Below are 24526 nucleotides of genomic sequence, written 5' to 3'. Positions count from 1 at the left end.
TGGAGTGGGCGAGGAGAAAGTTCCCCCTTTTACCCTGGGGGAAAAAAAAAGGCAAACCTCTTTTGATTAAGGTAAAAGGGCAGCAAAGCCTTTTTGCCAATGGGCGGCAAAAAGTGTAATCTGCCCTTGGCCCTAAGTGGGATAGAGAAAGCACTCTACACATGCTCGAGGTCCCAGTCTTCTTCCTTCACAAGTGTTTAAGGCTCTGGCACGCCTTGTCACCAGCTCCTCTGTTGTTGGCCTGCAGCCTTCCAGCAAAAGCTAGAGAGGAGGGGCGTCCAAAGGTCTAAGGGAGGATCCTCCACAAAGGGGAGGGAAAGGAGGAAGTTTAACAAAAGCAAAGAAGTTGTGAAAGTAAGGGGAAAAAAACCAACCACCAACTCTAACGGATCTGTCGTCAATCTCGAGGCTGCTTCTTTCATTGGGAAGGGAAGCAGAAACAAGCGAGTGGTGTCTGCTCAGCCTGAGGCCTGGAAGTGCAGTCAGGGAGAACGGAAAGGTATTTGGGGTGGCTGGAGCTTGTGGGGTGGGCTTCTGGGGCGGGATTGCAAAAGGGATTGGGGTGGGGTGGGGGTGGGGAGGGCAGTGAAGGAGGATCCTCACCTTTTAGGTACTTGTGCTTGAATTCTGTGCCGCTCCCCATCAGGATTTCTCTGCAGCGTGTAATTGAAAGCTTCTCCAGTCCTGAGTTAATTCCTAGCCAGCTGTTGGAAACTCACCAGCAAGGCCTGATGGACTGTCCTCTCTTGACCCTTAAAGGTTGTTGGCCAGAGGGTCCCCCCCCGCGCAAAATCGTGGTCCTCAAAGTTTCCCTCCAGCACTGCCTATTGATCCAACAACACCCTCACAATGATCTGTCTGTTTCTTCCTGCACCCCATGTCTCCCCAATTTGAGTACTACAAATCAGATTGCTTGCGTGCTTCAGTTCAGAGATGCCATCCCTGTTCACAAGTATGCCAGATTTTGGAGCAGAGCTGAGCTCTTTAAAAAGTGAGCTCAGATCTGGTTCACCAAGTTCTGTTTTTCTTCACATTTTCTGGCTCCCTTCCAGGAATTGGTTCAGGCATTTGGAACCGGTGTAGATGCATTTCATTCAAAAGAATATCAAGCGGTTCTGTTTGCAGTGTTAACTCTATGCAATCATAACCAATCAATCAATCAATCAATCAGTCATGTTTATTTATGGCCATAGACCAAAAATCATAACCATATAACTTAAGTGGGGGGTGGGATTCGTTTTGAACTCTTTGTGTTTTTGAATTTTTGTTTTACAAACCAAATATGTACAACAGGGTAAGAAACGGGAAAATAAAACCAGAATCATAAGACTGAAAGCAAGAGTTCCTGATTACGGAAGTGCTTATTCTGAATCGGTTATCATGTTTTGTGCTAAGGGATTCAAGCAAACAAAAGACACTACCTTTTGGTTTGCCGAAAAATCCCCGCTTTTTGGATTTGACTCCCTGTGAGTCTGCTTTCCAGATTATCTGTCTATCTTTCATGCAGGAAATCATCCCAGCAGAGACAAAGGGATACTGCTTGCATCCACAATCTGCTGTTTTCGAAATCTTTGGTCAGGGCTGTCTGGATGTGGGGATTTCCCTGGAGAGTAAGAAATCCACAGAAAGTGGACCATAGGAATATAGGAAGCTGCCTTCTACTGAGTCAGACCCTTGGTCTGTCTAGCTCAGTATTGTCTACACTCACTGGCAGCAGCTCTTCAGGGTTCTGAGCAGGAGTCTTTCCTGTCCTATTGGCGATGCCGAGGATTGAAGCTGGGACCGTTTGCATGCAAAGCAGATGCTCTACCACTGAGCTCCATCCCCAGTATTGGTATGAGAATCTTAGCTTTCCTTTTAAAAAGAATTAAAAATGCAAGCCTTTAGTCCTTTACCATGCATAGAATTATGATGCATTTATGGTGTGGAATAAAATTTGCATTGGCCTTAGGGTTAGTTGTTCTGCACCACAATGGCAGTCTTTCCCCCTTGAGTTGTCCTCCTACCACCCCAAACTAAAAACCCACAAATGTTTATAGTCTTTTTTTCAGAGGGAAGGTATTCCAACACTGATCATCTGGGCTGCCCTTTTCTGCACCTTCCCCAGCTCTTCCTTTCAAAGGCTAAGCAGGGATTGGATCACAGATCTTCATGGTCCACACCAACGTTCTAGCAGCCCCTTCATCACAACACTTGCTCCATTGTTTCTTCTCTTAGAGACATCAAGTTTCCTCCTTTCCTCCCCCTTGAAGGCCCACCTTGAGCACGCGTCAGCTCTAAGGGGATGCACCAAGCACTAAGCAGATGACCCTTCTGAAAAAGGATGGCCAGCCCCAACCAGTTCTGTGATAAGATCACCCACGATCACCTGGAGGACTTCCAATTCCTTTGCAAAGGGGCCTTTGGAACCGTCTATCGAGCTCGGCACCAGGGCTGGAGGATCGATGTTGCGGTGAAGATTCTCACCCGGTACTGATGGAGCAGGGGGCGTGGTGGTGGTGGTGGGGAGTTGGTGGTGTACAAGGGGTGCCACTATGTTTTGTACTGCTGTGATTCAAGATTTGAATCCAACAGGAACCGGGGGTCTGGGTATAACTTGGAACCAAGTCAATAACCATCCTGCACGCTAAGGGTTAACGCAGTGGCAGAAGAGAGAAGGGAGGTGGCTGGGGTGGGGAGAGGAGAGAGGGAACAAGCATGGGCGCACCTAGGCAATTTTGACACTCGGGCTGCCTCTGCCGTGAAGCCCCCCCCCCAGTGTGAGCCCCCCCCCAAACCTACTTTTTTTGGGGGGGGGTCTCCTTCCACGCCGAACCTCCATTTTTTATTTCAGCTGCCACACAACCGAGGGATCGTGGCAGGCCTCTTCTCTTCCACCCCACCCCCCATCCAGAGCGATGCTGGGCCTGTCCTTTCAGCCCAGTGTCTCTAACTGCAAGGTGTGCCTGCACAGTTGAGAGAGATCGTTGCAAGTCCGTGGAGACGTGCCTTGCAGTTAGAAAGAGACGCTGGGCCGAAAGGACAGGTTCAGTGTCGCTTCGGCTGCCGTCGGGGGAGAAGGACTACTGGCCTGCGCTCAGCCCCTGGTAGCCACCCCATGACCGCGTGGCAGCTGTAATTAAAAAAAAATCCACGGGGGTTCAGTGTGGTGGGGTGGGTGCGGGGTGGCCGCCGGAGGGCCCCCCCTCCAGCCATTTGAAGGCTCCCTGGACCTTGGAGGCCACAGACTGGGGCCCCAAGGTCCGGGGGTTAGAGCACCTCAGGGAACAAACCACATATGTGGCTTTTTAAACTGCTTCCTCCATCCCACCCATATTGACCTCTCTGCGGCTTCTTGGCTTCCCCTTTTCATCTATTGATACTTTAACTCAGATATATAAGGGTAAGGGAGAATACATATCTCATCACCACTATCTCGTCTTATTCGGATATATAGTTCACCCCTTCCACGTAGATAGAAATACCTTGACTATTCCTTACATGTGAGGAGCAGAGAGCAAACTAGATAGCTAACTACATCCTGAAAACATTCTGAAGATTTTCCGGTGAAAAGGCATCCTTTCTTGGCCTGAGGTGAATCAAATGACTAAAGGAAAGAAGGGGTGATTTTATCCTTAATATCCATGACAATGGCCCTGAACTCCTGAAGTAGGAGTTTTGGGCAGTATAGAAATATGCCAAATAAATGACTAAATATATACCACAGCATTGTTGAATGGCCATTATTATTATTATTATTATTATTATTACTACTACTACTACTACTACTACATTTATATCCCGCTCTTCCTCCAAGGAGCCCAGAGCGGTGTACTACGTACTTGAGTTTCTCTTTCACAACAACCCTGTGAAGTAGGTTAGGCTGAGAGAGAAGTGACTGGCCCAAAGTCACCCAGCTAGTATCGTGGCTGAATGGGGATTTGAACTTGGGTCTCCCCAGTCCTAGTCCAGCACTCTAACCACTACACCATGCTGGCTCTCTGCCACCTCCAATGGGGACCACAAGGGGACTGGATATCCCGTGGATGGAGGCAGATAAGCCACCAAACCGCTTGCCTCAAATATTCCAGTCGCGGCTTCAAAACCTGGTATCTCCCCCCTCTTCTTCCTCATGGAAGCCAATGATGCGTTGCCACTTTGGACTACAGTTCAGGCAGATTCTTAGACCCCAAGTCCTCCTGAGCTGGCATTTCTAACCTGCAGTTATCCTCAAGGGATCTGGGATTGCAAGGGGGTTCCTCCGTTTCCTCCTTCCGTTTTGACCCCCGCTCTCCCCCACTTCCCCATCGTCCTGTAGCGATACCTCCTGCACCCAAGAAGAACTCCTGAATGAAGCTCGCGCCATGGATGCTGCCCGTTTCACCTACATCCTGCGTCTCTTTGGCCTCTTTGTGGGCAATGTGGAGGCGGATGCCAAGGTGGCGAGATTAGGAGGTGCCGCTTCCAGCCTGGGCCTAGTGATGGAGTTCATGGAGAACGGCAGCTTGACCTACCTGCGGAACCGGCATCCTTCCATACCCTGGGCCCTGCGACTCCGCATTCTTTACCAAGTGGCGTTGGGGATGAATTTCCTGCATAGCCTCAACCCGCCATTGTTACACCTGGATCTCAAACCGAGCAACGTCCTCCTGGATGGGGAGCTGCATGCCAAGGTGATTTCAGTGGTCCCCTGTCTTTTCGTGGGGCCAGTTTGGAGTTCATGGCTTTGGGGGTGGCGGGGAAGGTAATCTAGATCTGGTTGGCCACTGTGGGAAATAAGCTGTTGGATTTCTAGGATGTTTGGTCGGAGCCTGAAGTGCTCTTCTTATATTTGTATAATGTGTAGGTTATTTTCAGACTTTCAGAGAGCCATTTTGACTGACTTAGCACAAAGGATTTTACTTTTACTTACCGCGAAGGATTCTGGCTTGAGTTCTAGGGCATGTGCTCAGGGCATTGACTAGGCTTGTTAAGTTGCATGGTTGCTGCTTGTGGAACCAGTTGCAGGGGAGTAACAGGAGAAGAGAGATCATGCTCTCAACTCCTGCCTGTAGGCTTCCAGTGGCAATTGGTGGGCCACTGTGTGATACAGGATGCTGGACTAGATGGGCTTACTTGGGCCTGATCCAGCAGGGCTGTTCTTATGTTCTTAACTCAAGAGTGTGAACGTTTTGTTTCTGACACTCTTATCCTTCTCTTAGGAGTAGAGCAACATAGGAAACGGCCATCGATTGAATCAGACCATTGGTCAATTTAGCTTAGTATTGTCTACACTGGCGGCAGCTCTCCAGCTTTTCAAGCGGGAGTATTTCTCCAGTCCTACCTGGAGATGCCAGGGATTGAATCTCGGATCTCCTGCATGCAAAGCAAAAGCGATGGCCCACTGCTCTTCCTCTAGATGGCTGAGGAGGTCGTATATGGCCTTCCTCCCAACTTTTGTTATCCTCACAACCACCCTCTGGGGTAGATTAGGATAAGAGGTGGTGACCAGTGTTCCCTCTAAGAGGGACTCCCAGATGTAGTGGACTACAACTCCCATAATCCCCAAGCAAAAGCCATTGAAGCTGGGGATTCTGGGAGTTGTAGTCCTAGTCCACAATATCTGGGAATCCCTCTTAGAAGGAACACTGGTGGCGCCTGGCCCAGGATCACCCTGTGAGCTTCGTGGTGGAGAGGGATTTGAACTCAGGTCTCCACATTTGTAGTTCAACACGCGAACCACTTCACCACATATAGCGCTCCCCTGCAACTGTGTATTGCAGGTGGGGCTGGCATGAGCACAGGGCCACTACTGAGGGTCCAGCACCTCAGGGGCCCATTGCTGTTGTCTGCCTTGACCTTCTGGGAGAAGCCTGGGCTTGTTGCTGGCTGGGCGGTGCCCCTCTCCACTTACTTTGCAGCTGTCTATCCATCTCAGTGGGCCACCAGCAGCAACAACAACCGTGTTATAGCCAGTGGTGGCTGTATATCATGTTTCCCCCCTCTCAGCTCCTCATGTGGCATTATATCCACCACCATAGTGAGGGGATGGGTGGGCAGAAGGGAGATCATCAAAAGCGGCTGCTGCTACGATGACTATTACATAGGAAAGATGACCACCAGATTCGCTCTTCCTAGGGCCCTATCAAATCTGGAGCGGATTCTGGTTGCAGGGGAAGACTGGTAAGAGGGGTGAGCCCTCTTCCAAGGCACCCTTCATTGCCTTCTCATTGGGGAGCCCCTGATGGGCTTCTAAGGTAGCTCTTGCTTCCTAGGAAAACACAGGATTTGATACAATTCTCCATCCATCGCTTCCTCAACCAGCTTGTGTCCTGTATCCTTCGCCTGAGACCTTGCTAAAGCTAGTAGTGGACTGGTTCTCATGACCGACAGTTGGGTGGGAGAAGCATTCAGCCGGGCTCTGAGCCCCCGTTTGTTCTCCCGAGAAATGGTTGTGTGTCTGCAAAGGCTGAGGGAGAAGTTATCATGTGTGCTATCTGGGTAGAACAGCATGGGATGTGCTTTCCCTCTACCTTTAATAGAGTACTGGGTACTTGATATGGGTTGGCTGCAGGGGCGTATCTAGGGGTAGGGCAGGCAGGGCATGTGCCCTGGGCGCCACTTGAAGGGGGCGCCATTTTGTAAAATTAATTTCTAAAAAAAAAATGGCTGCCAAAAACAAAATGGCCACCGTGCATGCTCAAATGGCCTCTGTGAGGCCCTAGGTCATGCCAGGCCTTGCAGAGGCCATTTGAGCATGCACTGTGGCCATTTTGTTTTCAGTGGCCATTTTTTTAAAAAAAGATTTTTAAAAATGGCCACTGCACATGCTCAAATGGTCCCTGCGAGGCCCTAGAGGCCAGTGGGGGGAGGAGGAACCTTTGCAAACCCCCCAGCCTTTAGGAAGCCCCAGGAAGGGCCTACAGGTAAAAAATAATAATATATATAATATAAGTCACTGTACACATATTCAGATTGCCACTATGTACAGAAAATCAGGGCTTGTGAATACTGAGCTGATGCTTATGATCTAGGATTGTATTCATTTGCTCTTACTTTGCTTCTTGTGATAAGTGAGTTAAATGTGATGTCTTGCTAATATGGCTATTAATGGTGAATTTGTCTTTGAATCACTGTGAAATCCTTAATATTAAGGCCCACTGGGAGTTTCTTGCTCTCTTTCTCTCATTTTAACTGTCTTTCTGAAAGACTAGAATATATTCCAAGCAGTGACACAGTTTACTCTGCATATCCTTTAATTATTTACAGAGTATCTGGGAAAAGCCAAATTCTCCATTTATTTTTAAAACTTATGTAATGGTGATGCTACAATACATAGTAGAGAATTAGACAGGCACTTCTGTTTAGTTTTCCAAGTACACCTCCACATGGTATTTGGGTATTTCATGAGCCCCAGCATACTGAAATTTGTAGTTTTCCAGCATTTTTTGGTCTGGCTAAGTCCACTGCTAAAATAGTTTTTGAAATATTAAAAGATTAACGAGCCTGACTTGTATTTTTCAGCTGATATTATGGTAAAGTTATCTGAAAGATGGGTGTCAGATGTTTGGACAGGGGGCGCAATTTCAGTGTTTGCCCTAGGCGCTATTTTCCCTAGATACGCCTCTGGTTGGCTGCTACTTTCCTGCCCAGATGGCGGCTAGCAGATTATCACTTCCCCCTCCTCCTCCTCCCTCTATTTTTGCAGACACGCGGCCATTTCTCGGGAGCACCCACAGGGCTTGGAGCCTGGCTGGACGCTTCTTCTACCCAACCATCCATCGTGAGAACAAGCCTGGTGCTTCTCCACTTTCCCCATGATCCAGCCACCTTATTCAGGGATGGATCTGATGCACCATACTGGAGGAATAATGTGTAGCTACTTCCCGATCTCCATAGAGTTGATTATTTCCCACTTCCAAGTTCCAGTGTGAAGTAGGGGACAGAACCGAAGCAAAATGTCCAACCCCCAACTCGAAAACGGGCCTTTGAGCATTGTCAGTGTTGAAATTCATGATTGAGGAATTCTTAAAAGTTGCCGGTCTTGCTATTATTAACTTTAAGGCAGAATCATTGAAATCTCTGAGTGCTAATCACATGTTCCCCCTTCTCCATCCGGAGGAGAAAGATCTTCTCTGCAGATCTTTCTCATGGAGACCATGAGAAAACCATGGAGGTTTGAGTGTGTATCATGATTTGTTACTTGCGTTGCTCCTACTCTGTGCAGGTGGCTGATTTTGGACTTTCTAAATTCAAACGAGGGACTACGCGACGCTCGAGTCTCAGCAAGGGCGAAGGAACTGGATGTGCTGGGACCCTGGAATATATGCCCCCTGAGGCCTTCACGGATCTGAACTACAAGCCAACCCCAGGCACAGATGTCTATAGGTGAACAAGGCTTGCATGACTTCTGGGGAGCACTAGGGGGTGCTGCAGTTCTCTGGGCAACAAAATGCTCAGAACAGCCTAGAGCGTCACACAGCTCAGTCCCTGATTGAAAGCCACCGATGACCACTCTTTGGGCCCCATCTCTCTATCTCGATAGTGCTCTGTCCTGTTTGGCTAACATTGGCTATCTTGTCAATAGAGGTGTCCTTTGGTGAACATCGTGTAGCACTGGCATCCTTTAGTGCAGGGTTTTTCAATGTGTGGATCCCCAGATGTTATTGGACTTCAACTCCCATAATCCCCAGCCCCAGTGGCCTTTGGTTTGGAATTATGGGAGTTGAAGTCCAATTACATCTGGGGACCCACACGTTGAGAAACTCTGCTTTAGTGGGAACTGCAGATGCTCAGAAGGTAAAGAAAGGAGCGGGACAATGGGAAATGCTGTCCGACAAACATTGATTGATTGATTTCTATACTGCCCTTCCCAAAGTGGCTCATGGCGGTTTACATTAAAATAAAAACAACTAAAATCAATTAACCGTTCAGATCAGAAATGATAAAAACAACATAAAACCATTAAGAAAAAATTTAAAACAGTTAAAAAATAATAATCCTGGAAAACCAGGACAAACATTGAAAGTTTAAAAACCCTGGAAGGCCAGGCCAAACAGAGAGGTTTTAAGGGCCCTCCTGAAGGCCAATAATGAACTCAGATTACAGATTTCTGCCAGGAGTGCATTCCACAGCCCAGGAGCAGCTACAGAGAAGGCCTGCCTCTGAATCGCCACCAGACATGCTGGTGGTAACTGAAGATGGACCTCCTCAGATGACCTTAATGTGCAGTGGGGATTGTGCGGAAGAAGGTGCTCTCAATAGAGGGAAGATCCCAGGAGGAGGCTTTTAGCTTAACCCTAATCTACTTCTCTCTCTCTTTTCAGTTATGGTATCCTCATGTGGTCATTGTTAACTGGTGAGGACCCTTATCCATGTGAGTTCTGCACTTTTCTGTCATTTTCTATTTGGTTACAGGCTGCTGGGAAATATTTAATGAGAAAGAGATGGGGGAATTGTCCTAATAAAAAGTCACTGTTTTATTTCCAAACATATCTAGCAAAGGGACTCGTCAAACCTCTCCAGTGATCAACAGTTTTACCAAGGGCATATTATCTGCATGGCAAACTTGTACTAGTCTAATCTATATCATTAGCTTTTCCCAAAGCATTCTGGGAATTGTCGTTTGGTGAAGATGTTGAGAATTTTGCTTGACAGCACTAGCCTCCCCAGAGAACAACAGTCCCTTGTGGAGATGGAATGGCTCTCAAATTTGGCTTGCTAACTGAGCAACGAGGCATCTTTTCAAAGTGGTGATTCTCTTTATTGAACAGTGGGAAGAGCAACTGGCCATCTCCATCCCCAGCACAGCATCCCTCCAGTGGCTGTTGCTGGTGTCTATCTTATCTTTCTTTTTAAGATTGTGAGCCCTTTGGGGACGGGGGCGGGGGGACCATTTTACTTACACACCCACACACACACACACACACACACACACACACACCCCACACACACTGCTTTGGGAATTTTTGAAGCAATATATAATTTATGAATATTCATCGTATTGTACTGTATATATTACTCATTCGCTTGAGAATTCAATTCAAAGTCCTGGTTCTTACCTTCAAAGCCTTGCGGGGCTTGGCACCTCTTTACCTACAGAATCGCCTCTTCCATCCAGTTACATCCCTGTTAGATCATTTCAGATGGCCCTTTTGTCGGTCCCTGATTTTCGAGAGGTTCGGAATTTTAGGACCCGCGAAAGGGCTTTTTCGGTTGCTGCCCCACTTCTTTGGAATTCCCTTCCCTTTCAGATTCGTCTAGCCCCCTCTTTACCAGTATTTAAATCCTTATTGAAGACCTTTCTTTTCCAACGGGTATTTGCCCTATAGTTTACTTTATTTCCTTTCCATTATCTATTTTAGTTTGCAATTTTTAATGTAATTTTTGATTGTAATTTTTAAGGTTACCTTATTTACATGTCATTGTACACCACCCAGAGTCTTTGGAGTGGGCAGTATATTAAATGCTTCTAATAAATAAATAAATAAATAAATATAAAAATATTAGGGCTGTGCAAAGCTTCAGGAGCCTACTGGGGTTTAGCCTATTTCAAACCCCTTTGGCCTAAAGTAGAGTACCATCTGGGGGATGGAGGTGGGGTCAAAGTGCAACAAACCCAGCCAAAACCTTTGGCTCTGACTCAACCCCTCAAATGACTTCTCAGGACTGACGGGTTGAGGGGAAAATGCTAGACAGTGCAAATCTCTGTGTTTCTGGAGAGTTCTGTTTAATACCCAATTATCCATTCATCCCCGTTCAGACATCCCCCCGGGCAACCTGACATCTCTCATCAGGATGCACATCCCCCAGGGCCAAAGGCCAAATACTGAGGAGCTGGAGGAGAAAATCAAAGACGTGTGTAAACTGGAAGACCTGATTGGGCTCATGAAACGGTGCTGGCATAATGAAAAGGCCAAAAGGCCCCCCTTCCAAGGTAACCACAACATTTTCCTCTCCACAGCAGGCCCACAGCTAGAATTTAATTCCTTTTTATTAGAAAGGTGCTGGACTTGAGACTGCCTGGAAGTTGAATTTCTGACCCGGAAGGAAGCTCTTTCCCCCAATTCTAAAATAGGGATGAGTGAATTGTCCATCCTTTGTCTCATAGGTTTTTTCTACCCTGACTCCTCCAGAATTCTGGCTTAACTAGTTCAGGGGTTCTCAGCCTTGGGTCCCCAGATATCGTTGAACTACAGCTCTCATTGTCCTTGACCACAATGGCCAAGGTCGAGAAGTTCTGCCTTAATCCTATGGCCTTTGGCTATTGTGACTGGGGATGTTGGCAGTCATACTCATCAGTGCAACATGGCATCCCTCCAAAGGCTTCTGTTGGTTCTCCCCTGCTTACTTGGCAAAGAGGAACCTTTTTAACATGGTGATTCTCTTTATTTAGCAGGGGGAGAGTAACTGGCCCTATCCATCCCCAACACAGCATCCCACCAATGACTGTTGCTGGTTATCTTATGTTTCTTTTTAGCTTGTGAGATCTTTGGGGATTGCGATTCATCTTCTTTATTTATTATTTCTCTGTGCATACTGTTTTAGAAACGTGTTGAAAAGCGGTATATAAATATTTGCTGTTTCTTTTTAGATTATGAGCCCCTCAGAAAAGGCACCGTTTTCTAACCCACCCACCCCCAATTCCTTTTGCTATGTAAACTGCTGTGTTAAGTTTTGCTTGAAAAGTGGTACATAAATATTCTTGAGGTCATGTGTTCTGCTGAATGCATGTGAGTGATTGGTACACATGCACACAGTTCTGGTGAATAGCTATACGTATGTTCATTTTAGCAATCATCACAGGGACTGGACAGTTCAAAGATTAGAGTCCAGATGGTGTGTCCTCCTGCTCTATGCAGTGGCGGATTTAATGCATAGGCAAAGTAGGCACTTGCCTATGGCGGCAGATTTTGAGATGTAGCAAATTTGCCTATGCATTAATCCTCCACTTGCACTTGTGGGGGGAAACTGGGGGGAAATGAAATCTGCTTTTAAAACCTTTTAAAACTGCCGTTACACAGCGGTGCCGTGATGGGGACAGTGGTGAGAGCTCCTATTCGGATCGCTTGCCTTCCAAATAATGACAGGTCGGGCCATTTTTGGCCCAATTTGTTGCCAAATAGGGCCGAAAGTGGCCCGACCTGTCATTTGAGAGACAGGTGGACCAGTGGGAGGAGCTCTCACCACTATCTCCACAGCTGCCATCATTCTGCCACACGTGTGAAGATGGCCCGACCCATCATGATTTGGGAGGCAGGCGGGCCCATTAGGAGCTCTTGCCACCACTGTACAATGGTGGCTTGAAAAGGTATTAAAAGCAGATTTAACACCACCACCACCACCACCACCACCACTGCCCACAAGCCCTTTACTTTAGGAACCCTTGCTGGGGTGGCAAATTTTTGGTCACCTACGGGCAGCAAAAAGCTTAATCCGCCCTTGGCTCTACGCGTGCTGAATGTATAGCAGAAATATTCATAATGTATGGATAACGGTACTCTTGTACAGATCAACAACCTGGTGGATGTTGACAACATAATTGTGTAAAGACAAACGTTGAGATATCTGTGCTGCATCGCAGAGATTTACGGAATTGCGCTCTTGCATGAAAGTTCCCTGAAAAGTACACAAGGCTTGTGCAAGTGAGAGCAAGTGTAGTGTAGTGGTTAGAGTGTTGGACTAGGATTGGGGAGACCAGAGTTCAAATCCCCATTCAACCATGGGACTCACTGGATGACTCTGGGCCAGTCGCTTCTCTCTCAGCCTACGTCACAGGGTTGTTGTGAGGAGAAACCTAAGTATGTAGTACACCGCTCTGGGCTCCATGAAGAAAGAGAGGGATTTGAATGTAAAAAATTCATTAGGGTTATTATTATTACTATTATTATTACATTTATATCCCACTCTTCCTCCAAGGAGCCCAGAGCGGTGTACTACATACTTGAGTTTCTCCTCACAACAACCCTGTGAAGTAGGTTAGGCTGAGAGAGAAGCGACTGGCCCAGAGTCACCCAGCAAGTCTCATGGCTGAATGGGGATTTGAACTCAGGTCTCCCCGGTCCTAGTCCAGCTCTCTAACCACTACACCATGCTGGCTGGTGAAATCACCGTTCACAAGCAATCAGGATTAGATTGTACATACTGTTGGATTGCATCAAGGTGTTTCTTTTTTTGGCGGGGGGAGTGCTGTGGTTTGCTGTTGTACACATGCGCTTCTGCCCACTGGTAAAATACTGCACCAATTCTTTATTGATTCATCTGTATGTCTATTCATATGATATCAAACTACCTTGTTTGCGTATCAATACGTGTTTGCAAATGATAGAGTATAGTTTCCCCATTTTCATTTATTGTCTTGCTCAGACTGTAGCCAAGAATTGGAGGAAGCCTATTCCTGTTACAAACCACAGATTATTGCTGCCGTCCGTGAAGTCCAGGATGTTTTGGTAAGTGGACCAAAAAGCATGTTTCGTTTTTGACTGAATTGTCACAGCCAGCCAGTAGGTGGCACTAGTATCCAGGCTGTTTCCTCCACTGACTTTTGATGTCTGGGGTTATGGCTTGATTGGACTCCGAGCTGTCCCTGCCCACATGCAATTCGAAATGACAGGTGCATGTCCTACATCCTCTTCTGGCATGCCTTCCCACTTTTCATAATCACATGCTGGGTTGCCATCTAGGAAAATAGGAAGCTGCCTTATACCAAGTCAGACCACTAGTCCATTGAGTTCTGTATTGGTGGATTGAGAGAATCCCAGGTTCTTTGCGGGCAAACCTGCATTTCAGAGAATATATCAATTTTGGCTAAAGTTCTCCATATGTGTTCTTCTTTCTGTTTGTGTGCGTGTGTGTGCGCGCCCACTGATTTCTTATTTTCCTTTCCAAAGATGCAGATGGACAGTTCCTCTGCAAAGGAAACCAGGCCCCCTTTAGACCCGCTCCCAAAGGGATCCAATCCTGTCCGCATGAGGCCCAAAAGCTGGCAGCCACAGGACTCGCTGGGCTTTTCCTCTGGACTAGAGGAGCGTTTTAAGACAATGCATGTGGAAGAATCTCTGCCCAGACAGAATGGTGAGTGGAATTTACAATATGGGGCTTTAACGTGCTTGGGGCCTTTCCACTTCTGAGGCTACAATTCACTCACAGGAACACAGGAAGCTACCTTATACTGAATCAGACCATTGGTTTATGAAGCTCAGTACAAGATTTCAGGCAGGATTCTTTCTCAGCCCCACCTGGAGATGCCAGGGAGGGAACTTGGGACCTCCGATGCTCCTCCACAGACCTATGGTCCTATCCCTGAAGGGAATATCTTACAGCACTCACATGCAGTCACCCATCCAAATAGAAGCCAATGCTTAGCAAAGGGGGCAATTCAGGCTTGCTACCAGAAGACCACTCTCCTCCTAGACAAGCCCTCTCTCTTAACAAATAAAGTTGCCAAAAACTCCACTTCTTTTTCTTCTCTTTCAGAGGCGATGCCCACTTTTCTCAAACCAGACCAAGAAAGGAGATCTTTCCTTCAACGCAGTCAGAGTGCCCGGAATGTAAGGAAAATAAGGAGCTAATTGACATTGACCTTTTGAGTTTGGGAAGTGTGGTGTTGGCCAGAGAAATGCCGGGGACCTCAGCAGGAAGGTGCTGAATGGGGTCGATGTGGGAACTGTTGGGTGGATAATATCTGGTGAAGGCTCAGCAAGTTTCAAAGTTGACTGGTGAAGGCTTCACCAGCTCTGAGCTGGTTCTGGTAAAGCTCTTACCAACTCAAATGGCACAGTCAGCATCTTCAGTTTTCGTAAAATACAAAAGAACACAGTGGCTGTATGTCGCATATTGGACCAATCCAAGATGGCATCCAGAGAAGAATTCAGGATGACACTTCTCATGCCAACCCATCTCAGAAAGACTGACTGTGGCACCAGGTGGATAGGCCAGGAATTTTGAGGAGGAGGATTATGGTGATACTTGTACAGAGGGCACCGTGAACATAATTTGACAGCTGGGGTCTTGCGTGTGGGGCTACCCCAATGACATTCGTGCTATTTCTCTTCTAGCATGCCGTGGAGCCACACAATGAAATTCCTCATCATCCAGGGGTGAGTCTCCGGTCTCGGCCCAATCTCACAGGTACGTCTTGCCTCTCTCCCATAGAGACTAGACTCTCTTTCTGCTGCTGGGACTAGGAGTGAAGATAGATAGACCAGCCTTGAGCAGTGAGTGAGCCTGCTGGGAATTGGCACACCCTCCTTCTTCTATTTTTCTTTTGACAGATCTACACACAGAGACACTCTTACCCCTGGACTTGGGGGACGAAGTCCAGGGCCTCCATAGCCCCTGGGGGCCCTCAAATTGTCTTTAGTCTATCCAGTGGTCACCCAGTGGAACATAATTATGCTTAATTTGCAGGGGAGTGGGGCCTCCAAAGGCCTTTAGGTCCAGGCTCCAAAATTACTTCGCTGCACCTCTGTCTACACACTTCTGAACCAACTCTAGTTCAGGAGCAGTTGGTTCTTCCCGTTCCCTAGAGGAGCTGGCTGTGCAGGGAGCTAATTGGTTGGCTCTTATGGCAATCAAAAGGTTAGAACCCACCCCACCCCCTCAAGCTTGCTTGAAGTGGGGTCAAAATCTAGTCTAGACCCAGAGCCAGGAATATGTGGTGTGTTAGATGCAGAGTGGTCAAGCTCACCCTTTATTGAGATTACCTGCACTGGTTCCTGGTGCAGGTATCTGTTTTCTGTGTTCTCTGTAGGCTGCCTAGTTGTTCAAATTTTTAATTAGCACTGCAGTTGACAGGTTGTCGCTACCAGATGTGGCCCTTTTGCAGCCTTTGGTGCTCTTAATTTTCTGACAATACTTCCTGTTATAAAAATGGAATTTAACAGACACATGGTTTCGAAGCTTGGAGGATGGTTGGACTAAACTGAAAAAGATTTCATTGTGTTAGATGCAGAATTGTTGTATTATTGGACGCTGAGCCCAAATGCCGCTTCCCTTGGCTTTCCTGCGGGTTCTGTCGCCTGCGAAGTCTGGGAGCAACATATTATTAATTGGGGAATGGGTGTGTGTATGAGGGCAATCACAGATAGGGGCAATGTGTGCAGTTAACTTGGTGATGGCGATTATGGTCCCAGTTGTTGAGTTGTTTCCTTTTTATGCACAAGGCTTCAGAATGAGGGCACATTCAGAGCCCTGCCTTGGTTCTGATGGCTTCCTGATCACTCCATGTGAGACCTGAGATGTTTCCACTCCGGTTTACCTCAAAATTGTTTTACATTTTGTTGGTTTTGGGGCAGAGGACAACACTTTTCTTTGAAGTAAGGGTCCCCAGACTTGGGTCCCCAAATGCTGCTGGATTACAACTCCCATCTTCCTCAGCCGCATTTGCTTTTGTGTCCATCAAACCCTACTGCCTACTGAGAAGATCAGGAGTGGTCCAGTTGCAGTTGCCACTGGCTTGTTTGATGACAATTCAGAACTGGGACTTCCCTGTAGTCACCCCAGGACTTTGGAACATGCTCTTAGTCCGAACGAGAGCTTCCCCATTTCAAGAAAACTCTTTTCTGGTTTTCAAGACACAGCTGTTTTTTGGTTTTTTTCAGTCTGTGTGTGTGTGTACAGACGTCCCTCGCAAACCGTGATGGCTCAGTTCCTGGAAAACCTTGTGGTTGATGAATTCGCAGAATATGAGCAATAGGAAAGTATTGGAAACAAGGGGTTAGGGGTCGTGGAAGGGCCGAAAAACAACCACCACCAATATTAATATACTGCTTTTTAACAAAAGTGTCCAAAATGGTTTACATAGAGAAATATTAAATTAAATTAAATTAAATTAAATTAAATTAAATAAGATGGATCCCTGTCCCTAAAGGGTTCACAATCTAAAAAGAAACATAAGGCAGACACCAGCAACAGCCACATAAGGGATGCTGTGCTGGGGTCGGATAGGGACAGTTGCTCTCCCCCTGCTCCGAAAAGTGAATCACCACTTTCAGAGGTGCCTCTTTGCCTAGTTAGCAGGATATCAAGCTAAAAAACCAGAAATAATTGCCCCTGAACCCCTGGAAATCACCCCTTGACCCCCCAAATCACCCCCAATCCCACCAAGCTGCAGATACTCAGCTTTCGGTTGGTGATACCGGTGACCATTTCCCAGTTGCAGATACTCAAATCCGCGATTGGGAAGCCCGCGGTTGAAGATGGACACGTGTGTGTGTGTGTGTGTGTGTGTGTGTGTGTGTGTACACAGAGAGCTTTTATTTTTTAAAATTATTTAATATAAACTGCCTGGAGATGTCTCTATCAGCCAGTTTATAAATACAACTAATCAATCCATCAAATCAACAACATCTGGGAAACTATGTTGGTGAACCCCTGCCTTAAAGTTATGACAACTCGACTGACAAAGAAATGGTTGGCTCTTAAATGCTGTAGTAGCCACAGTGGAAGGAGGAGAAATGCTGAATTTTAAAGGGTTCACTGATTTTTCTTTTCTTCTCAAAGGAGGCAAACCACGACCCCTTTCTGACACGTTCACCATCCCAATGTTCCCACCCGGATTCTCAGACTATCCACCGGTAAGAGAACTGGAGAGCTTCAGGCACGGGGGAGAAGAAGGGTTGGTGAACTAGAACAGGAGCACAACAATCTCTTTGGGTTGTCTTTCGATCCTCATCCCTTTGTCTTGCAAGAGGCCTGCTCAGCTTGCACAGCCTCCCACATTCTGCTACAGATATTTATATACTGCTCTTCAACCAAAGTTTTCAAAGCAGTTTACATAGAAAAATAAAGTAATACTTAAAATAAGATGATCCCCTATCCCCAAAAGGGCTCACAATCTAAAAAGAAATATAAGGCAGATACCAGCAACAGCCACTGGAGGGATGCTGTGCTGGGGCTGGATAGGGCCAATTGCTCTCCCCCTGCTAAATATAAGAAAATCACCACTTTTAAAAGGTGTCTCTTTGCTCAGTTAGCAGACAAAAATAAGGACCGGCTTGTAACACCCCAGTTCTTATACTGGCCATCGCTGCCTGAGATGCTCCCATCCCAACATCTTGCATTGCAACCTGAGCTCCTTTATGTTTCGCTTGTTTATTCTGCAATGGTTTCTCTCGCTTGCAGATTTAAAAGCCAGCCGGGTCTCTAACAGGAAGGACCAAGGAAGAAACAGGGGTGGCGGGGATAGAACTGTCATACAAGATGCTTCCAGCAGCTCAAATTATATCTCGGCCACTGCAGAGTATGGTGTGGGAGGAGAGCTGGTCTTGTGGCAAGCATGAGTTGTCCCCTTTGCTAAGCAGGGTCTGCCCTGGTTTGCTTTTCAATGGGAGTGTGAGCACTGTAAAATATTCCCCTTAGCAGATGGGGCCACTCTGGGCAGAACACCTGCCTGCTTGCATGCAGAAGTGGTCCAGGTTCCCTCCCTGGCATCTCCAAGATAGGACGGAGAGAGACTCCTGCCTGCTGCCTTGGAGATGCCACTGCCAGTTTGTGCAGTCAGTACTGAGCTAGATGGACCAAGGGTTTGACTCGGTCGAAGGCACAGGAACATAGGAAACATAGGCAACTGCCATATACTGAGTCAGACCATTGGTCTATCCAGCTCAGTATTGTCTTCACAGACTGGCAGCGGCTTCCCCAAGGTTGCAGGCAGGAATCTCTCTCAGCCCTATCTTGGAGAAGCCAGGGAGGGAACTTGAAACCTTCTGCTCTTCCCAGAGCGGCTCCATCCCCAGAGGGGACTATCTTAGAGTGCCCACACATCAAGTCTCCCATTCAGATGCAACCAGGGCAGACCCTGCTTAGCTATGGGGACAAGTCATGCTTGCTACCACAAGACCAGCTCTCCTCTCCTTAAGGCAGCTTCCTATCCTATGTTCCTATGAAATTGTGTACTGTGTGTGATGGCGGCACACAACCTCTTTGTGCTTATGGACGCAGCCAGCAAATGCCACTCCCACCCTTGTTTGTACTTTCCTCTGCATTTTTTTCTTGCTTTTTAAAGTGAGGGGATCTTGGCACCCTGCGGGCACCCCAGTGACCCGCTGCTTAAGGTGACCGCCGCCTCATAAAAGGGCTGTCCTGGACCGTGTGATGCTATTCGAGGGCGCTGCTTTCATGAGGCAAGGTGAGGCAATTGCCTTAAGCAGCAGATTACTGGGGCCTCCTCAGCAAGTCGACAGGATGCCTCCCTCTGCCTCCGCTGCCACTGAAGCAACTTTTTGGGATTCTCCTGCTGCGACTGCTTTGACTACTAATGTGTATACAACAAAAGTGCTCAAAGCGGTTTACACAGAAAAATAAACAAAATGGCTCCCTGTTCCCAAAGGATTCACACTCCAGGCCGGCCTAAAGATTGTTGGGCAAAGAGCAGCAGGTGGAGGGTGGCAAGGAGAAGAACTGGGTGGCCAGACGGGTGAGGCGGATGGGGAGTGCCCACTCATTCGCCCGTCTGCTTGTTTGGCCGACGGAAAGTGCATTTGCCGCCCGCGCAGGCAGAGGAGGCAGGGGGTGCAACAGCACACCCAACAAGGCAGCCGCCACCTCAGTCCGCAGGCCCTGCTTTTGGCTCACCACGTGGCACCTGACTCCAGCCATCGGTGCCCCTCAACGCTCAGCGCCCTAGCCAACAGCCTAGTGGGTGGGCCGGCCTTGCTCCTCTCCTCTTCTAAGGGATGCGCTTGTACAGTCCCTGTCTGGCTAATCACTGCTAATGTAGGCCAGAAATGGACCACTGCTCCCTCCTTGGGGGCTGCTCCAGGCACTGGTCCAGAGGCCAGAAAAGAACTATTTCCTGGCTGCTGCTCTGACTCTGTTGTGGGGTTGGTATCTCTTAGTAGTAATGATGCGCGGTCATCAATTGGGCACTGGGGGCAGGGATGATGACAAATGCATGTACTTGTACAAAGCCGACTGGCAACAGGCCTTGGACTTTCCAGAAGGGGCCGGAAATAGCAACACACCCGCAAGAAACGACGATTGCTTCTCAGATCGCTTTCAGTTGGTAGTATAAACGTGCCCTAAGGGGAACCGGAGTAAGCAAGGAGGGGCCTTCTCACTTTCCATGCTCATTCATTTCTCCATTTCTCTCTCTTCTTTTCCTCGTTCCCTCTCCTCATGTTTCAGTCCTTCAATGCCTCGCACCCAGGGGAGGCTGGATTAACAGCTTGGCAACAGTCCCACCTGCCCCACTTTTTCTACGGAACTCCTCAGAGACGTGAGTACCTAACACGAACCACCGAGCGACAGCCAAGTGATGGCGCAGTATGACACCCATGTGAACGGCTATTACCTTGGGGAATGTCTGCTCTCTGTATAAGCCCTCTGCCCAGTTCTGGCCCTTGTGATCTGAGGAGGTCTCTTATGGGGGGACTGCATCAAGGGCAGGGCCTTTTGGGGGGCAGCTCCGCTGAATTCCCGTCCTAGAGTATCTCGTGCAGCCTCTGTGCTGCAGTCCTTTTGGAGGTGGCTAAAAGCCTGGCTTTTTCAGAAAGCTTCTGAGGACCAGTTACCATAGTGTTCTGCACTCTTCATTGATTGCTGGTTCTGTTTCATTGCTCGGTCTATTGTTGTGCTGTGATATCCGATATCGGGCCGCAGCGATATAGGAAGGTGCTGAAAGGCATCTTTTCATACTGCGTGGGAGGAGGCAATGGTCAACCCCTCCTGTACCCTACCAATCAAACCACATGGCTCTGTGGTTGCCAGGAGTTGACACTGACTCGACGGCATAACCTTTCCTCCCCTCCCCCCATGATATAGATTTTTTCCCCCTTTTAAACCCCACAAAAAAACCTTGTGTAGGGGGGTGGCCATTCCTCTCACCCCGCAGGAATGTGCCAAGGGAAGAATTAGACATCCTTCAGTTGCATCTTTACCTGGGGCATTGTTGAGTGATTCCAAAGGAAAAAGAGGCATTCCAAGAGCCACCACTGAAGCTGCCCCAAAGGCGAAGAATTTCTAGATGGAAGTTAGGAAGGAGAGATTGCACCTTCACCACGACTACACCCCCCGCCCTGCCCCTATGAAATCAATTCGATATATCTGCTTGATTGGATGCACACTCCCAACTGCACTGATGGGGCCAGTGCTCAGTGGCAGAATATCTCCTTGGAATGCAGAAGGTCCTAGGTTCAATCCCTGGCATCTCATAAGAACAGCCCTGTTGGATCAGGCCCAAGGTCTATCTAGTCCAGCATCCTGTTTCACACAGTGGCCCACCAGATACCTCTGAGAAGCCCACAGGCAAGAGGCATTCCCGCTCTCCTGCTCTTGCTCCCCTGCAACTGGTATTAGAGGCATCTTGCCTCTGAGACTGGAGGTAGCCTATAGTCACCAGACTAGTAGTCATTGATAGACCTGTCCTCTGTGGATTTGTCTAAGTCCCTTTTAAAGCCATCCAAGCTAGTGGCCATCACTACATCCCCTAGCAGAGAATTCCATAGATTAATTATGTGCGGTGTGAAAATGTACTTCCTTTGGTTGGTCCTAAATTTCCCAGTCTTCAGTTTTATGGGATGTCCCTTGTTCTGGTGTTGTGAAAGAGGGAGAAAAGTTTCTCTCTGTCCACTCTCTCTGCTCCTTGCATAATTTTATACACCTCTATCATGTCTCCCCATAGTCACCTCTTTTCGAGACTAAAGCACCACAGATGCCGTAGCCCATAAAGAAGGTGTTCCAGGCCCCTGATCAGAGGAAGGTATTCCAGGCCCTCTTCTGCACCTTTTCCAGTTCTACAATGTACTTCTTAAGATACGGTGACCAAAGCTGTACACAGTATGCCAAATATGGCCACACCATAGATTTGTATAAGGGCATTGTAATCTTAGCACTTTTAATTTTCAACCCCCTTCCTAATGATCTAGCATGGAATTGACATTTTTCACAGCTGCCACACACTGAGTTGACACTTTCAATTAGCTGTCCACCGTGACACAAAGATCTCTCTCCTGGACAGTCACTGACAGCTCAGATCCCATCAGTGTATATGCGAAGTTGGGTTTGGGTTTTTTTTTTTGCCCCAATATGCATCACTTTACACTTGCTTACATTGAACCACATTTGCCATTTTGTCACCCACTCCCCCAGTTTGGAGAGATCTCTTTTTGGAGCTCTTCACAATCTGTTGTGGATTTTATTACCCTAGATAGTTTAGTGTCATCTGAAAATATAGCCACTTTGCTGGTTATCCCAGCCTTTAGATCATTTATGAATAAGTTAAAGAGCACTCATCCTAATACCCCCCCATGTCTGACATCAGATGTGTTTAGAAATTAAATCGGCCCACGCTGCATTGGATGTGGGGCGTGGTCTCCCTCCCAAACAGGGCCGCATGGCCCTGTTTGGAAGGGAGACCATGCCCCCGCATCTGACGTATGCCAGACATGGGGGCGGGGCCAGGGGGAGGGGCCACTACCAGCCTTGCTCCACGCCTGGGTCTGACTTAGTAGAAGGCAACTTCCTATGTTCCTGTCATCAACACAATGCTATAATGTTTGCTCAGATTGGAATGGATTCTGAAACTGATAATTGCCTTGGTGCACTGCCCTACTGGTGACCCGGCGGACCCCCCCCCCCCACACCTTATTTGAAGGTACTGTTGCTCATCATTAAGGGGTCTGAGTACAGTCTCTTCTCTCTTCCCCAGATGGAGGAATTCATATCTCTGGCCATGACGTCAAAGGCATCCAGATTGGAAACTGTAACTCCATGCATCTTGAACTGAGTTCTGGAAGCAAACCCTAGAAGAAGCAATAATCCATTCTCTCCCGCGCCCGTGGAGTGTGACTGATTTATGAACAATTGCCTCCTCCCTGCTCTGAGGGCATCTGTTCCAATCCGCCACCTCCCTCACACACACACAAGCTCCATCTGTCATTTCACATCCTCATGAGAACTGGGTTGAAGAATTGCTTTTCAGGATGAGGACAAGAGAGGGCTGCATTGCCATCTGCATCCGTCTGGTTCTTCTGAGGCAGTGGGGTCAACCCATCTGGAGTCATCCAAACATCCATGATTCCATAAGAACAGCCTTCCTGGATCTTTCCCATTGCACCATCTCGCCCAGGGTCTGCCAGGGCTTGGGAATGAAACACACAGGAACACAGGTCCCAAACCTGTGGAATGCTTTGCCATTTGTCTATGGAGCATGGAGACACCTTACAGATCGGAGGCTGTTTTTAGTGGGATTTGTTGAGAGGTTCAGTCAAAGTATCTGGCCAGCTGTCCCTCCCAGGCTCCATTCCAGAAATATGACATGTCATAAACAACCAACAGTCCTTATATCATCTCACCTGGAACTTTTTCAAATGGTGACTTTACTTTGGGAGGGTGTGTGTGTGTGAACATATCGGCCATTTTTACTCCAAAGTCCATGCAATATTTCAGAGAGCACTTCATACACCATTTGGATTTTCCCTTCCATATCAGAACCTGGCCCAATTTATGTCCGGGGTAAAAAAAAATCCTCTTTTTGCATCAGAGTATATGTTATGACCTGAATTTGCGGTAAAGCCTGCTGTCTGAAAAAGTTTTTCCTGCTTAAAAAGTCCCACTTCCGATTTTCTTGCGGAGAATTTAGTGCCGTATTCAAGAGGTACTGAATTTTTCCCAGTGTTTGTGGCAACATTGGTTCCTGTAACTGGGAGGAGAGCTGGTCTTGTGGTAGCAAGAATGAATTGTCCCTTTGGCTAAGCAGGGTCTGCTCTGGTTGCATCTGAATGGGAGACTTGCTGTGTGAGCACTGTAAGATATCCCCCTCAGGGGATAGGGCTTCTCTGGGAAGAGCAAGAAGGTTCCAAGTTCCCTCCCTGGCAGCATCTCCAAGGTACTGCTGAGAGAGATTCCTGCCTGCAACCTTATAGAAGTCGCTGCCTGTCTGTAGACCAGGGATTCTCAACATTGGGTCCTCAGATGATATTGGACTTCAACTCCCATAATCCCCAACCAAAAGGCACTGGGACTGGGGATTATGGGAGTTGAAGTCCAATAACATCTGGGGACCCAATGTTGAGAATCCCTGGTGTAGACAATGCTGAGCTAGATGGACCAATGGTCTGACTTGGTATATGGCAGCTTCCTAGGATTCCCAGATGTTGTTGACTACAACTCCCATAATTCCCTGCCAGTGGGGAATTATGGGAGTTGTAGTCGATAACATCTGGGAATCCCCGTTACAGGGAACACTGCTTGGCCATAGCTAGACAGACACGGCAAAGAGCATTAGGCAGCACTCAGGCTAGTGAGTTAGTCATGCCTAAGCACCCCTGGAGTCAATGGCTGACGCCCTGACTAACACAGGGCTTCTGGAAGGATATTCTGCTAGTGCGAACCTTTGTGCTAGCTACTTGTGCGAAGTCTGGAGCATGCAAGAGCCACACAGCCTGCCGCTAGCCTCCTTTGTTTTAACGGGGACTTTTGTGCAAGTACACAATTCCACAAATCCTCATTTGTTTTTAGCATGGCTATGCGATCTCCTCACACTAGTGAAACTTTGCTAGTTAGTGCAAGTAGCTACGGTGCATAATAGACAAGGGCTTACCTTGTTTTCCATTTAGAAGGAAGACGA

At 47.7% G+C, this 24526-nt stretch overlaps 1 protein-coding gene across 2 annotated transcripts; it reads left to right on the top strand.

Annotated features, from left to right (window-relative positions):
* Positions 1–362: 362 nt before the first annotated feature.
* LOC128330505 (receptor-interacting serine/threonine-protein kinase 3-like) lies at positions 363–23491 on the top strand. Of its 2 annotated transcripts, none has more exons than XM_053263497.1 (13): positions 363–499; positions 2253–2469; positions 4298–4652; positions 8186–8346; positions 9285–9334; positions 10721–10894; positions 13324–13406; positions 13848–14031; positions 14434–14507; positions 15015–15087; positions 17461–17534; positions 20086–20176; positions 22607–23491. In XM_053263497.1, exons 2-13 carry the CDS (start codon positions 2324–2326, stop codon positions 22702–22704), a joined length of 1563 nt encoding a protein of 520 aa, XP_053119472.1. In that variant the 5' UTR covers positions 363–499; positions 2253–2323; the 3' UTR covers positions 22705–23491. The 2 variants fall into 2 exon arrangements, with proteins under 2 accessions (XP_053119472.1, XP_053119471.1); XM_053263496.1 differs by having other exon boundaries at positions 2218–2469.
* The last annotated feature ends 1035 nt before the right edge of the window (positions 23492–24526 follow it).

This window comes from Hemicordylus capensis, chromosome 6 (assembly GCF_027244095.1).
Source record: "Hemicordylus capensis ecotype Gifberg chromosome 6, rHemCap1.1.pri, whole genome shotgun sequence".
NCBI lineage: Eukaryota > Metazoa > Chordata > Lepidosauria > Squamata > Cordylidae > Hemicordylus > Hemicordylus capensis.
This window is presented reverse-complemented; position numbering and strand designations above follow the sequence as displayed.